This window comes from Marmota monax, unplaced genomic scaffold (genome assembly GCF_021218885.2).
Source record: "Marmota monax isolate L192 unplaced genomic scaffold, Marmota_monax_Labrador192_F-V1.1 WCK01_AAM20220418_F8-fsc00122, whole genome shotgun sequence".
In the NCBI taxonomy this organism is placed as follows: Eukaryota; Metazoa; Chordata; class Mammalia; order Rodentia; family Sciuridae; genus Marmota; species Marmota monax.
This window is the reverse complement of record NW_026695223.1, coordinates 7,595,960-7,610,309: the sequence shown is the minus strand read 5'-3', so window position 1 is coordinate 7,610,309 and position 14,350 is coordinate 7,595,960. Positions and strand designations below refer to the sequence as shown.

Here is a 14,350-nt window from a genome sequence, read left to right as displayed (position 1 = left end):
ACATTCAATAGTTTTTTCTTTTATAACCTCATTTGCAGGTAAATGGATGGAGTTAGAGAAGATAATGCTAAGTAAAGTTAGCGAATTCCAAAAAAAAAACAAATGCCAAATGTTTTCTTTGATATAAGGACGCTGATTCCTAGTGGGGTAGGGAGAGGGAGCATGGGAGGAATAGACCAACTCTAGATAGGGCAGTGGGGTGGGAGGGGAAGGGAGGAGGCATGGGGTAATTAATGATGGTTGAATGTGATGATCATTATTAGCCAAAGAACATGTATGAAGACACGACTTGATGTGAATATAGTATGTATGCAACCAGAGATGTGAAAAGTTGTGCTTCTATATGTGAAATAAGAATTGTAATGCATTCTGCTTTTATATATAAATAAAAAAGAAAGAAATTCTGTTACTGAAAAAAGAACCTCTACTCTGTATAATAAAATGGTATTATATTATATAAAGTATTTTTAAGCTACATTTTTCACTTAATGAAATAAATTTTTTCTTGCATTAAAATTATGTTTCATACTATTTTTTAAAAAGTATGATATTCTATTATATAATGATTTATTTATTTCTCCCTTTTTGAATTTTTTGTTCCTATTTCTCTTATTTTTATTATGACTGAAATAAGTATTAGTTTTGACCTGTATTCATATTTATTTCCTTAGACTATAAACAAATTATTAAATTGCAGATGGTAATGATGTAGATATTTTGAAGGTATTTTCACCTGTTGACACCTTCCCTCTAGAAAAGTGGGCCAAGTTTAGTTCCATTGACAGTGTATCATTCAAGCCTCTTGCTCACATGATCATCCATACAAAATTTTCCCAGTTATAATCTGAGCTGCTCTAATGCATGAACAGTTTCACAGTTTATATTTCACCACGTCCTTAACACATGCCCTGGAGCGCAGGACCAGCCCACTCTGTTCTGTGAGTGGAAAAACGCTGTGGGTAGGGGGCCTCATTCTGAACAGCAGAGGGCATGGAGAAGGGTCTGTGGGGAGCCACCTCTCCTTGTTCTGCATTTCCATTTAAGGGAAGAAGGATCTATAGTCATGGATGGAATCACCCTGGAATATGCCTACCCCTGTCCATCCCCTCACTTAAATGATTTGCAAAACAGGAAGAGAAACCCAGGATGTCCTCTGTGCTCCTTTTGGCCACACATTTCCACCCATTTGCATAAAGCTTAAGAGAGTTTGCACTGTCTCATTTGGGGCTAAGGGTGGCCTGGTGGCTGTAATATTTGTTACAGATATAAACCATGTTTTCCAATAAGCCTTAATAGCAAAACATGTCTTTTTTATTTCTACCTGTTTCCTGTGGCTGTTTTTTAATTTAATGTTTCTGGAGTTGGAGCAGAAAGAGGGCACAGTTCATTACTGCTCCTAAAGCAGGATAAAATGGTACCAAATTATATAGAGTAAATAGGACAATGGAGCATGAGCAACACAATGAAGGAAAAGGTGTTTGATGTAGGGGAATTGGTTTCTTCTCTCCCTCTCTCTCTCTCTTTCTCTCTTTTCTTCCTTCTTTCCTTCCTTCCTTCTTTCCTTCTTCTTTCTTTTCCTTCTTCTCTCTCTCTCTCTTCTTCTCTCTCTCTCTCTCTCTCTCTCTCTCTCTCTCTCTCTCTCTTTCCCTCTCTTTTTCAGGATCTTGCTGTGCCTTCTACACATAGGCTGAAGTGATTCTCCTCCCTCAGTCCCCTCTGTAACTGGGCCTGCAGGGGTGAGCCACATGCCTGGCTGAAGGAAGGTCCTCTAGATGAGATGGTCAGAAAACGTCTGTCTCAAGAGGAGAAACATGAGTGGAACCTAAATGCTGAAGGGAGTCAATCTGACCCAAGCTGCAGGAGGACTGCTCCCTGCACAAGAGACAGCAGGAACAATGAAGGCCCATGCTCTGGGCAGGAAGCACTCATCAGTTCTGGGAAGAAAAAGAAACCCCATGTGCCTGACTATGGTAGTAGACAAGGGATTACACATGCTCACTGTAAACTTGTGTGTATTTTTTAAACGTTAGAATTGACATAAAAGTTTTTTGATAGATTAAATATATTGAGCTACTTTAATAGCATAGAATATCATGCAGGCATTAAAAGGATATTACAGATTTTTATGTGGTGAAATATAAATTATTCCCATGGAGTCAATATAAGTGCATATATGATGTGCTTTATATTTTAAAATATAAACATACTTATATATATATATGTATACTTTGATCCTGTTTAAATGCATGTGCAACTCTGTAAGGAAATCATGAATCTGCTTACACTGATTAGCTCTGCAGGATTAAATCATGCAGGGATTTAGCTTTTGCATAGATCATTTGATCTTTGGTTCATTTTCTAATAAACTCTGTGGAATTCTGGATTAAAAAAAATGGGCATTTCCATTTTGGAAAGACTCACAACATAATATATAACTAAATTTGCCCATTATTCATACTCATTTTGAGAGAAGTACTACTCACCAAGTTTGAATAGCAATTTCCCCTCCTTAGAGTTTTAAGTGGAAGACATCTCCACATTATGAAAATGAGCTAACACTTAACAGGATAGAGGAAATTGAAAAAATTTTTCCTTATAAAAGACATAATTTTTTTTTTTTTAGTTTCTCTGATGACCAAGATTTTCCATTGACTAAAAGTAGAAATGGATTTGAAATCAGGTTGAAAATTGTTGGGAGATCCATCAAATTGTGAAGAGAGCACTAGCAATGGCAGGTTCTCAATTTGCACAGGTTGAGAAAAGTGTACCTTGTCATACAGAGAAGTGCATTTTGATGCGTTTTAATGTCCTTACCTGTAATGTAGCTTCTGGAGATTTCAAGTTAGAAATCAAAAGAATAAAAGCAGAAATAAAAGAGTGTCTGAAATACAGAATCAGAGTGAAGGGGAATAGAGCCAACATCTAATCAGGGAAGCTGTTTCCATGGGAAAATCCTATAGCACTGCCTGCCTGCAAGGGGGTTCCCCAAGTGTAACTCTACTCAGAAGATCTACTCTTTTCCTAAAACTGCCCAAGTGACCCGGGACACAGTCTGCTTCTGTGGATTCCCTCTAATCATGTTTCTGTGGTTAACCAATGTGCCTATAAGTAGATATATTTAATCAAAGTACCATTATATTTCACATTACAAGGACATTTATTCTCTTTAATGTAAACTTACATGTCTACTCCTACATGAATTTGATGTTTCTTTTCAAAGGAAATGGTCATTTTCAACTGACTTCCAAAGCCTTGAGTGGATGATTCACTGAAGCTCCAAGATATAGCAACAAGATCTGACTTATCAACTACCTTACCAAATCACTCAAATATAATTGATTTTATTTGAGCTGATACATACACTTTTGACTCTATGCTAATTGATTTACTTATAGATTTTTGCTATCAGACAACAGAAGATACATATTGAGCTTCCAATTAGCGGATATTTGGAAAGGGAATCTGTCCACTTTTTGCACAATATAAATTAGTGACAGAACAAAATTTGGGCATTTGGTGGGACCAACACAATAATGTTGTGTTGATTTCTCATTGAATTGAGCAAAATGAAGAATCAAACACTTAATTCCTCAGATCTCCATGGACATGAACCTTTAAATATTTATAGGTCCAAATGGCTCTCATGAGTGATGTGAACTTCTGGGCTCTTACCACAACCAGGCCAGGGACTTAGGGGATCAGGAACTCAGGAGTTGAAAAGGTAAGTCTCTAGCTTCCAAACCAATAAGTAAATAAACCTGCACTTATAGTTTTACACATGATTTTTTTGGTAAGAAATTTCAGAAAGGAACTTATAGAACAAAATATTACTAAAGGACAAGAATAAATAACTGAGGCAAATAAAATTCTTGGTGAAACAACTAATTCCATCACATTAACTAATGTGAACCATATGCAATACTGATATCTTTTGTACCTTTAATCAATTTGTAGCAAATATCATAGAGATGAGTCTACAGTGGTAGTTCCACACAGGAATAACTAATCAGCTCGGTCATGAAGCCCAGAAAAGTAGAAAAATATTGGATAAGGTGGAAATATTCTTTTTTCCTTTTCTTCATCAGCCTAGATCCACGTTTTGGATTTCACAGCAGAAAGTCAGATTTTATATTTCCTTTAAAAGTCTGGAGCAGATATCAAAAAGGGACATAGATTTATTTTGAGTTTCCACTCCAGCTACAAATGGAAGAACAAACTTCAGTGAACCCAAGAGGAAAAGCTCCATGGGTACATTTCTCAGTTCTTCCCAGTGGGATAAAGTTGGCAGTGACTGGGAATTAAAAATAAAACAAAGCAGAACTTGATCCTGAGCCAGAACTAATGCAGCATGGTGAGCACTGTGGTCAGAACCTCATTCCAACCCTGATCTCAGGAGCCAACATTAATTACTAACTACTGCAAACCGGTATTTGCATCTGTGAATGGTGACAGCGGCTGTGAAGAAAAAATGCCATTACACCAGACCTTGATGAGGCTAATAAATGTCAACTGTTCATAGGATTAAAGAGAGCACATAACTGAGGGAAGCATCTAAATTTTTGCAGTTAGAAATTCAACACCATCATCAAGGTATAGCAAAGACTTCCACATAGATCTTGCTTTTCATTTAGATGATTTTAATTAAAAAAACCTCATTTTGCTTTTCCTTCTATTGAAATCTTTATATTTTGATTTTCCAAATTAAAATTAAAGGAATTTAAACAACTAGAAGAATACTTTATGTGACCTCACTAACGTATTAAGAAAAAAAAAGTTAGAAAGTTAGATTTAAAACTGAAAGGGCAATTCTTCCATGCCAACTGTCTCATGAAGGGTGAGGGGAAGAGAGGGAGAGAGAATGAGAAGCTCTCAGGGAAAGAAGAGGGAAAATTTTTAGGACATTTAACAAAAGAAAAGTTTCCATTGATTTTGTCACAGAATGGGATCCCTGGGTCATCGACCACGGGACTCGGGGACAGCACAGCTTTGTCTATCTTTACACTTATTCAGAAGGAATTTAATATCTCTAATAAATTACTTTGACATGAAAAGCTACAAATAAATGGAAGAAACATCAGTAGAATAAAGGAAAGGGACAAACAGGGGAAGGGTGGGTGGACAGGAGAGAAAAGAGAAGTACTGGGAATAAATTGGAGCAAATTATTGCCCATGCTTTTACAATTATGTCAAAATGAACCCCAAAATTGCATATAAAAATAATGCACTAATTAAAAAACTGCCTATCAATGCCTTACTATCCTGTTTGCAAAGAAGGACAGACAATAAAAATGACCTGATAGGATGGCTCTGAGGAACAAAGGCACTAACAGTTGCTAATTGATTAAATATGATTATTGGGTTTGGAGACACATGATCAGAGACCACCTTCTGGATCCACTAATCATAAGGAGGATGCTATGTGTTCAGCAGCTCCCCTGCTAAGATGAGGAACAAAGGAGAAGCCACCCCATGGGCTCTGGGCTTCCCTGTGGGAAGTGCCTCTTGCTGGAGGAGGCTAACCTTTTGAGCCTGTGCAGGGGGAAGAAAAACCTGTCTCAGGACAAGCAAATCCTGAAACTTCTGTGACTTCAGGGTTCTTATGTGTAAGGAGAGGCCCTGGGCCACAGGGCTTCTGAGGCTCTTTGTAGCCCCTTATCCAGATCACCTCCTACGTGGAGGGTTATCTGAGCCTCTTCTCTAGCACAGTCAAGACAAAGCCAAGACCTGCTCTGGGTGGAAGGGCCAAGAGGGTCAGAGGAACCATGGCTACAGCATGGGGTGGGCAGAGGTTCCTGGAGATCTGCTCAGGACCCACATTGTGCACATGGGCTTAGGGCCTGAAGGATACTAGGCAGCAAGGACATTTTGTCACTTCAATGCCAATTATTTCTTTTGCCTCTTCTGTCCCATTTCCCAGCTGCAAATCTGTTCTTGTGGCAAATGGCGCACCATTACTTACATTGGCATAACCTGCTATCTTGTCTTCAAACATAGCCTTGCACTTAGAAGAAACTTCAAAGACAGGAAGGGAAAGTATATTACAGATGGGGTTGGGGGGTGCACTCTCTCCTCCACAGGAAACTCACTGGGAAGTAAAGGGCAGATCTAGAGCTCTCCTGACCTTTGTGGTAGACTTGCTTGTGCATGTTCTGGCTTTCTCTAGCATCCTTTCAATCCACTTTATTCCCTGCAGATGAAGATTCTCTAGAGATTATTCAAGAGACCGAGTGTTGAGCTCCTAGGCCCAGTCACATTCTCTCTAGAGAGAACTAAAGAGTTTGCTACTTTCCTATCAGCAAGTGAGTCAGTGAGTGCAGTTCCCCCACCTCTTCATTTTGCCTTGCAGTATTCCTGGGGGACTTGTTGTATGTGTTGCTGGGATTGGATAGGGAGAGCTCACCGACTAGAGAGCCAAGATCCTGGAGCAGAAAATAAAGCTTTGAATTATGCCATCAATTAATTTCTCTGAATAATTTATTTTATCAACTGCAAACTGGTTTCCCTCTCCAGTGCCTCCTGTTTGACTGCAGAGCCACTGTAGTTTCTTGATGTTTCAGAGCTCCAGGCCCCATGGACCCTGTGAAGGCATAGCTCAGAGAAATAGGCTTCTCCCTGTGGAGAGAATGTTACTACAAACAACTGCTCATTATTTCTCAAATTGCAAATACTCAGGACTTGACAATTTAGTTTGCGCCTGAATTTTTCCCAGTGTGTCTTTTATATCAAACAGATTCAGGTGGTGTGTGTGTGTGTGTGTGTGTGTGTGTGTGTGTGTGTGTTATTGTTGTTTCTTTGGTTTCTTTGTGTGTGTATGGCATTTTCATTTCCTCTTCCTGAGTGAAGACCAGCCTATAAAATGAGACACTTTTCTCTATCATTTGAACAAAGTGATAATGTTTGATGATAGTAAAATCCTTCCAGATTTTACTCCTGAAGAGTCTCTTTTTATTCTGGTCCTTAAACTTTGGTTGAAGGAGCACTTAAAAATAAATCTATTGTAAAGCACTGAAAAAGTATTTAAGAGGAAGAAATAAAGTTATTTCTGATTTTAAATCATCTGTGAGGCCCTTAGAGCCTCTGTCCACTTCCCTCCTCATTCTCCAACACACACCCTGCTTGGATTCAAGGACCACCCCATAACTCCCCATTCTTGTCCACTGTGTCAAGTTAATTCTAACTTCCTTTAAACACTTGCAGTCATTCCTGTCTCTCATAGCTCTCATGGAGCCCTCTTCAGCTCTTCCAACCCAGGTGGGTGTCTCCAGCATGATAACCCCAAACACTGCAGTTAGCATGATTCAGTGTTGGGCTTAAATAATTTGTTCCCTTCAAACTTTTTATCATTCTTTCCTACAAAGTTCTTACAGAAGAACCAATTTGACTCTCTAGCCCTCAGATACATGTAAGGGTAATATTTTAGTGCATGTTCACTCAAGTCTGTACAATTAGCAAAATTTTATTTTTTCTGGTGAGGATGATACAACTCACTTCACACAGCCTACTGTGGACACAATGAGGCATCATAATATGCCCTTATTTTAAAAGTTTTTTATTGGTGCATTATAATTATACACGATGGCGAGATTCACTGTCGGATGTTAATACAAGACTTCCTGGGGAAGGTCTTAAGACGTTTCTGAGTGTCTTGCCACTGATGTGCTGTGGATGAAGGGGCTTCAAGGCTCTGGTGCTTCTCTTTCTTACATCATCAGCCTTCTCCAGCAACTGCCGCCCCAGGAGGGATCTTATTCGTGGGACACAGCACAACATTGAACTTGGCTCCAGAGCGAAAGACTTAGTGCTGACCACTGGTGTCTTCCTTAATGCTTTTTAATTATTTTCCAAGGAGGAACAGACAGAGAATATTTTATTTACTTTTCAAAAAAATGTATTTGTGATTTGAATTTATTCTTTTAGGGTATTTTATTGAGGTGTGATTGGCATTTAAAGAGCTTTGCATAATGAACATATATAATTGTATGGATTTGTGATGAGTTTACACTGGTGACACCATCACAGCCTCCAAGGCCACAGTCACAGTCATGATCTCCCCAAGTTCCCTCTGCACTCATTGCTTATAATTATTATTATTTCCCATCATTAGAACAGTTAACCTATGATCCACCGCCTCATATTTCAAAATACACAGTACAGTATTGGTAACTGCACGCAACTCTGCTGTATAACTGATCTCTAGTACATATATAATTTGCATCAATGAAACAATGAAACTTTGCAACCTCTAACCTCCCCTATTTGCTCTCCTCTAGTGCTTGGCAATTACCCATTCTTCTCTCTCTGCTTCTCAGAGTTTGACTGTTGTAGATTCCACATACAGGGAGATCATATGGTATCGTGTTGCTTATTTCACTTCCAAAATTCCTCAAGGCTCATCTGTGTTTCCACCAATGACATTATTTCTTTATTTTTGATGGCTGAATAATGATATCCCTCTCTGTGTGTTTGTGTGTGTGTGTGTATTCTTTTTACATTCATCTATCAATGGACACTTTCTTTGTTTAATATCTTGGTTTTGTGAATTCTGCTGGAATGGACCAAAGATTGTGTACATCTATTTGGAATAGTCATTTTCCTTCCTTTGGATGTATACCAGAGGCAGGATTGATACAACATACAGTCATTCTATTTTTAATTTATAGAGGAACCTCCATACTACTCCTGTGATGTATTCATTCATATTCCAAGATCAGTATAACTAGATTCTCTTTTTCCATATCACTCCCAACATTTGTTTTATTTTTACCTTTTGATAATAATATTAACAAAGCATTAGGTAGTTATTGTCCATCTGGGAGGCAGTGTGAAAGGAGAAACTAGAGAAGTGGACAATTGCCTATAAGAAAGGTGACATGGGATCATCAGAGAGGGACTCTAATCTAGACACAGTTTCTCAGTAGGTGGTTTCTTCCAGTGCTTTAAATAAGCTGGGATTTTTGCCTGTTTGATTTTTAAATGATAGACATCGTGCCTATATGTGTACACTTAGATACATTGTCTGATAGATTTGCCTGACCAAACACCCAAGTCTCAGTATTTACTAGGAGGATCTCATATAAAGAGGTATGAGTGTAAAATTTAATCACTGAATCATTATATTCCATACAACTAAATGAGAAAATAAATATATTTAAAAAATTATAATATTCAAACAAATGGCATGCAGCTCCTCACAGTGTAATGCAGAGAAATATTTTGGAATGGAAAATCATTTGTAATATATTTCAAAATGAGAGAAACAAATAAATGAATAGTTCTGTTTCATGTAATTTTATGATTCAAAATGCATATGAATATATATACATATATAGATAGATAGATATATAGATATAGATATTTATACCTTAATAAGGTATAAATCCATTTACAAATTATGATGAAGTTAGAAAATTACATTTTGCTATCATCATTACCAATAATTGAATCAGGCAAGATAATCAATGGATGTTAGACTAGTGCCTCAAAGTCTTAAGAAGAAGAAGATATCAACAGGCTTAGATAAACATGTAAACTGTATTTAAAAGGACAAAAAATACAGCACACAGTGGCCTTGTTAATAATGTACAGAATCCAAACGGAGTCAGTAGTGTCAACACTAACAGCAACAACAAAAAAAATAAAGCCCAAGGTTATGAAGGGATCTCATGCAGGATTGCCTGATAACATTTGTCACAAGACTGCCTGAACCACAGTCTCACATAAAGGCCACCACAACCTCAGAAAACATACTTCTACAAGGACATCGCCCAGCAACTGTCTCTTCAACCTCAATTGATACCACTCTGGTTATTTATTCTGTGGCCAATGACTATTGCTTTGAAATATCTCATATAATCCAAATTTTTATCTTTAAAACTCCCCTTTGCCTCACACTCTAATAGTCTCACAGTTTATAATGAAACACATGTTCCCATTGCAATATATCTTATCCCCAAATAAACTTAATTAATCTTTAAATAATCTCTTTGGTTGTTATTCGGTTTTACACAGACAAAATGATTACCAGTGTAATGTAGGCTGAGATGAGCAATGTCTTTCTGAACATATAATTAAAATGAAAACTACTTCAACATAATGGTCTAAAGAGCTTCCAATAAAATAGTTAAAAATTTTTTTAAAAAACTAAGACCTTGATAAATCCACTTTAAAAAAATCCCTAATATGTACAAGATAGCTCTGTGCTTATTTTTATAGGGTGGTTAATATCATTATATGAATGTGGTAGAGCAACCATGGATATTTGTAGACCTTCAAGTCATGGTATGTTTTAGAAGTTATTGGAAGTAAAAGCCTTGCTCTACAGTGGCTTCAAAGTGACCACTGGGTCTTGTTTTTAACCACATTTAATTGCACATTCCCTGTCCCCACCCCACCCACCAACTCCAATGAGAGCCTCTAACTTTGAATCAGACAGAACTAGTCCATCTTCTAGGTCTAGAGGAAGTACTGACAAAGTATCAGGCTTCAGGTACATTTGATCTGTTCCTTGTGTTTGCAAAGAAGATTCTATTAAAACATAGCCACATTCATTTGCATATCTTTTCAGCCTACTTTTTCTGGAGTTGAGCTATGGCAGAGAAAATGGTCCTCAATGTCTTAAGCATTTTTCTGTGTCACTCTACAAGAAGAAGTCACAAGACTGCCTTGGTTGATGTAGAGGTTATATAATGTGCTCTCATGAACCCACTGAGTGAAGACTTTGCTAGAATTAACTATTTTTCAATAGTTGGCCTTAGATTTCCAATCATCCAATGATGAATAATCCATTAAAATTTCAGCCATTCTCCTGGATATTAAGTAGTAACTCATGATGTTTAATTTACATTTTCTTATTAATCATTAGATGGTGAACAGCACTTCATGGGTTTATTAAATGCTTGTATTATAATAAGTTTATTATAATACTCTGTTTAAGTTCTTAAACTTAACTTAAACTCTGTTTAAGTTCTTTCACCATTCTATAAAACTTGGCAATTTATATCTAATATCATTGTTTAGAAAGAAATTTAAATGTACTGTCTACATTTTGCTGGAAAGAAAATTTTATAAGGTCTGTAGCTACAGTTTTTGTTAGCTTCTTAATGATGACCTGGCCGAGCCATGATTAATTTTGAAGACCTAATATTAGTCAACTTTTCAAACTTCATATCTGTTGTTTTCATTTCTTTTCTACAGATCAGTTTACACTGAAATTCATTAAGGCATTCATCAATTTGTTTTTCAAAGATCTTCTATACTACATTATCCTTATCAATCTTATACGTTTATAAATTTATACGTTTATAAGTCCATAACATTGCATTTAAGGTAGCATGTATTAAAAGGGCAAAAAAGTTGCCAACTCCCATTACTTCATAGGAAGCAAAGTCCCCTCCCCACGTTGCCCCTCCAGGACTGTCAGATCAGCCTCTCCTTCCTCAGCGCCCTCTGCAAGGCACCCTTGACCTCTGCGTTCCTCAGGCTGTAGATCAGGGGGTTCAGCATGGGGTTGAAAAGGCTGTAGAACAGGGAGAGGATCTTCTGCTGCTCCTCAGGGTGGCGGGACTGGGGGGCCATGTACATGACGATGGCGCTGCCAAAGAAGAGCCCCACCACACAGAGGTGGGAGGAGCAGGTGGAGAAGGCCTTTCTGCGGCCCTCCCCTGACTGGATCCTCAGGATGGCCAGCAGGATGCGCGTGTAGGACACCAGCACGCAGCACAGGGGCCCCACCAGGACGAACACGCAGGCTGCAAAGATGCAGAGTTGGTTGAGCCTGGTGTCGGCACAGGCCAGCTTGAGGACAGACAGGATCTCACAGAAGAAGTGGTTGACCTCGTGAGGCCCACAGAAGGGCAGCCTCAGGATAAGGACTAGATGGACCAGGGCCAGGAGGGAGCCACATGCCCAGGAAGCAGCAGCCAGGATGGTGCACACTCTCCAGCTCATGATGACAGCGTAATGTAGGGGGTGACAGATGGCCACATACCGATCATAGGACATCACCACCAAAATCAGGCACTCTGTAACAGCAAAAGCCAAGTACAAGAAAGTCTGCATGAGGCATGGAACAAAGGAGATGGTTCTTCTTTGGTTCACGAGGTTTGCCAGCATCTTGGGGACATTGTTGGAAGCATAGGACATGTCAAGTACAGCCAGATGAGAGAGGAAGAAGTACATGGGTGTGTGCAGTCTGGGGTCCAGACAGATAATCCCAAGGATGATCCCATTCCCCAGCAGGGTGAAGGTGTAGAAGACAGAGAAAAGTCCACAGAGGAAACACTGCAGTACCGGATCCACCTGGAATCCCAGCAGAGTGACCTGAGTGATCCATGTCTGGTTGCCTCCCATGCTCTTCCAGCAGAGAGGAGACCTGGACCAGGACAGTTGGTCAGAGCTGTGGAGCAAAGATGCAAGGTAGTTAGTGGATGTCACAGAGGGAGCATTTGGAAATGGATCACTTAGGATGGTTTGCTCACTTTAATCCTCAGATATGTCTTGATTGTTGATTTCATTTGAAGAGAAACAATCCCAACAAAACTCTGCTGAAGGAATCAGCTTTCCTTCCTGGGCTTGCTTTTAGTGACTAAGCCCTCTGATCACTCATCCCTTGCCCACACACCCACTCACCTTCTCACTTGCTTCCTACTCACTTCTCACAGATTTGAAAACCCCACTAACTAACTTCCCATTTCTGTAGCTTCTTTAAAACTTCTAGGACCCTCCTTTCCAATAGCCAACAGTACTCCCTGGGAGTACTGGGAGCATCTCTGGTCACTGTTTTATATCTCTAGTGGCCGTTGTGTTTCTTGAGAGTTTTATCTACTCCTTCATCTGCACTTGGCACTGAAATGTAGGTATAAGTGAAAGAATTCTTGGACTACATGCAGTGGATGCACATAACTATTTTAAATATTGTTGAATGCAATGACACTTCTCTCTTATTTTACAGACTCCAATGTTAGCAGTGAGACATGAAAGATGATTGCTCCACTGTAACTGTAATGTGTTTGGTTCTTTTCACTTTTCCTTTTCATCATTTAATGGAGTGACAAATCTCAGAACTAGTCATATTTTCTAGTGTGACAGATTTTTTTTTGTTTTTGTCTCTAAGATACTGTCACAGCCTCAGCAGCTCAGATTGCCATCAGATTCCCTGATTACCTTCTTCCTTGTCACCTGTACCAGGCTGGCAGCCTACCTACGGCAATAGGAAGGATCTGAAGCAGGTCACAGAGATGAGAACAGCTGGAACTGGGGGGCTGATTCTTTGTAGAGAGTGCTCCCCTGGGAGGCCCTGCATATGAACAGACCTCAAAGGAGGCAAGGGACCTGATAGGGAGGGACGCAATACCACACAGCAAAACCATGTGACCAGTGCTGTCCCTACCCTTAAATCACAGTTTAAAAGCTAACGCTGGATTTTCATTTTTTTTTAATATTTTTTAGTTGTCAATGGACCTTTATTTTATTTATTTATGTGTGGTGCTGAGGATCAAACCCAGTGCCTCACACATGCTAGGCAAGTGGTCTACCACTGAGCCACAACCCCAGTCCCCCGATTTTCATTTTTAAATCATACCCAACAGAATAATTTTAAAAATGATTTTGATGTTTACTCCTTAGTAAAAACAGACCCTCAAATATATATACATATATAAATGTGTATATATGTATATATATATGTATATATATATATGTGTGTGTGTATATATATGTACATATATATATTAACAATGGTATTATAATTGCATTATAAAGACATTTTTGAACTGCCTCTTCTACAAATAGTTTTCATGTATCAAATTCATATATAGGTGATGAACAAAATATACATGGAAATAAATATTAATTGTGTATAATATTATATAAAAACAATGTTTTATATTCACAATGTACAATTTTATCAGAAATTTTTGATGTATTTTTTTCTTGTTTTTACATTGAAATAAATATTCTTTCAAACCCTAGTTTTATGCATATTCATGATTGGTTCTTTAGGATTTATTTTGAAATAAAATTTCAGATACTTCAGAGTTTGTTACCTATTACCAGTTGTAATATAATATTAATGTTATTATTGCTATATAATGTAACATAAATTTTATGAAGTGTAAATACCACTGACAGTGTGAGGACTATTCAAGCCTCTTGTTCACATGATAATCAGCACAAAGTATTTCTAGTTATAATCTCTGATGCATGAAGAGTTTCACATAGTTTATGTTTCACAAAGTCCTTAACACATGCCCTGGAGGGCAGGGCCCATCCCTCTTTTCTGTGCATGGAGGAACAGCTGTGGGTAGGGGCTTCATTCTGAACTGCAGAGGGAAGCTACCTCAGTTCCATTTAG

General features: G+C 38.4%; 1 protein-coding gene across 1 annotated transcript; it reads right to left on the bottom strand.

The window, feature by feature from the left end:
* Positions 1-11,392: 11,392 nt before the first annotated feature.
* LOC124086150 (olfactory receptor 2A14-like) lies at positions 11,393-12,348 on the bottom strand. Its single transcript, XM_046434163.2, has one exon. The coding sequence runs from the start codon at positions 12,346-12,348 to the stop codon at positions 11,416-11,418; it is 933 nt and encodes a 310-aa protein (XP_046290119.1). The 3' UTR covers positions 11,393-11,415.
* Positions 12,349-14,350: the final 2,002 nt, after the last annotated feature.

Excerpts from the sequence above, each read along its gene's own strand:
- LOC124086150 (XM_046434163.2), bottom strand. The coding sequence starts at position 12,348 with ATGGGAGGCAACCAGACATGGATCACTCAGGTCACTCTGCTGGGATTC.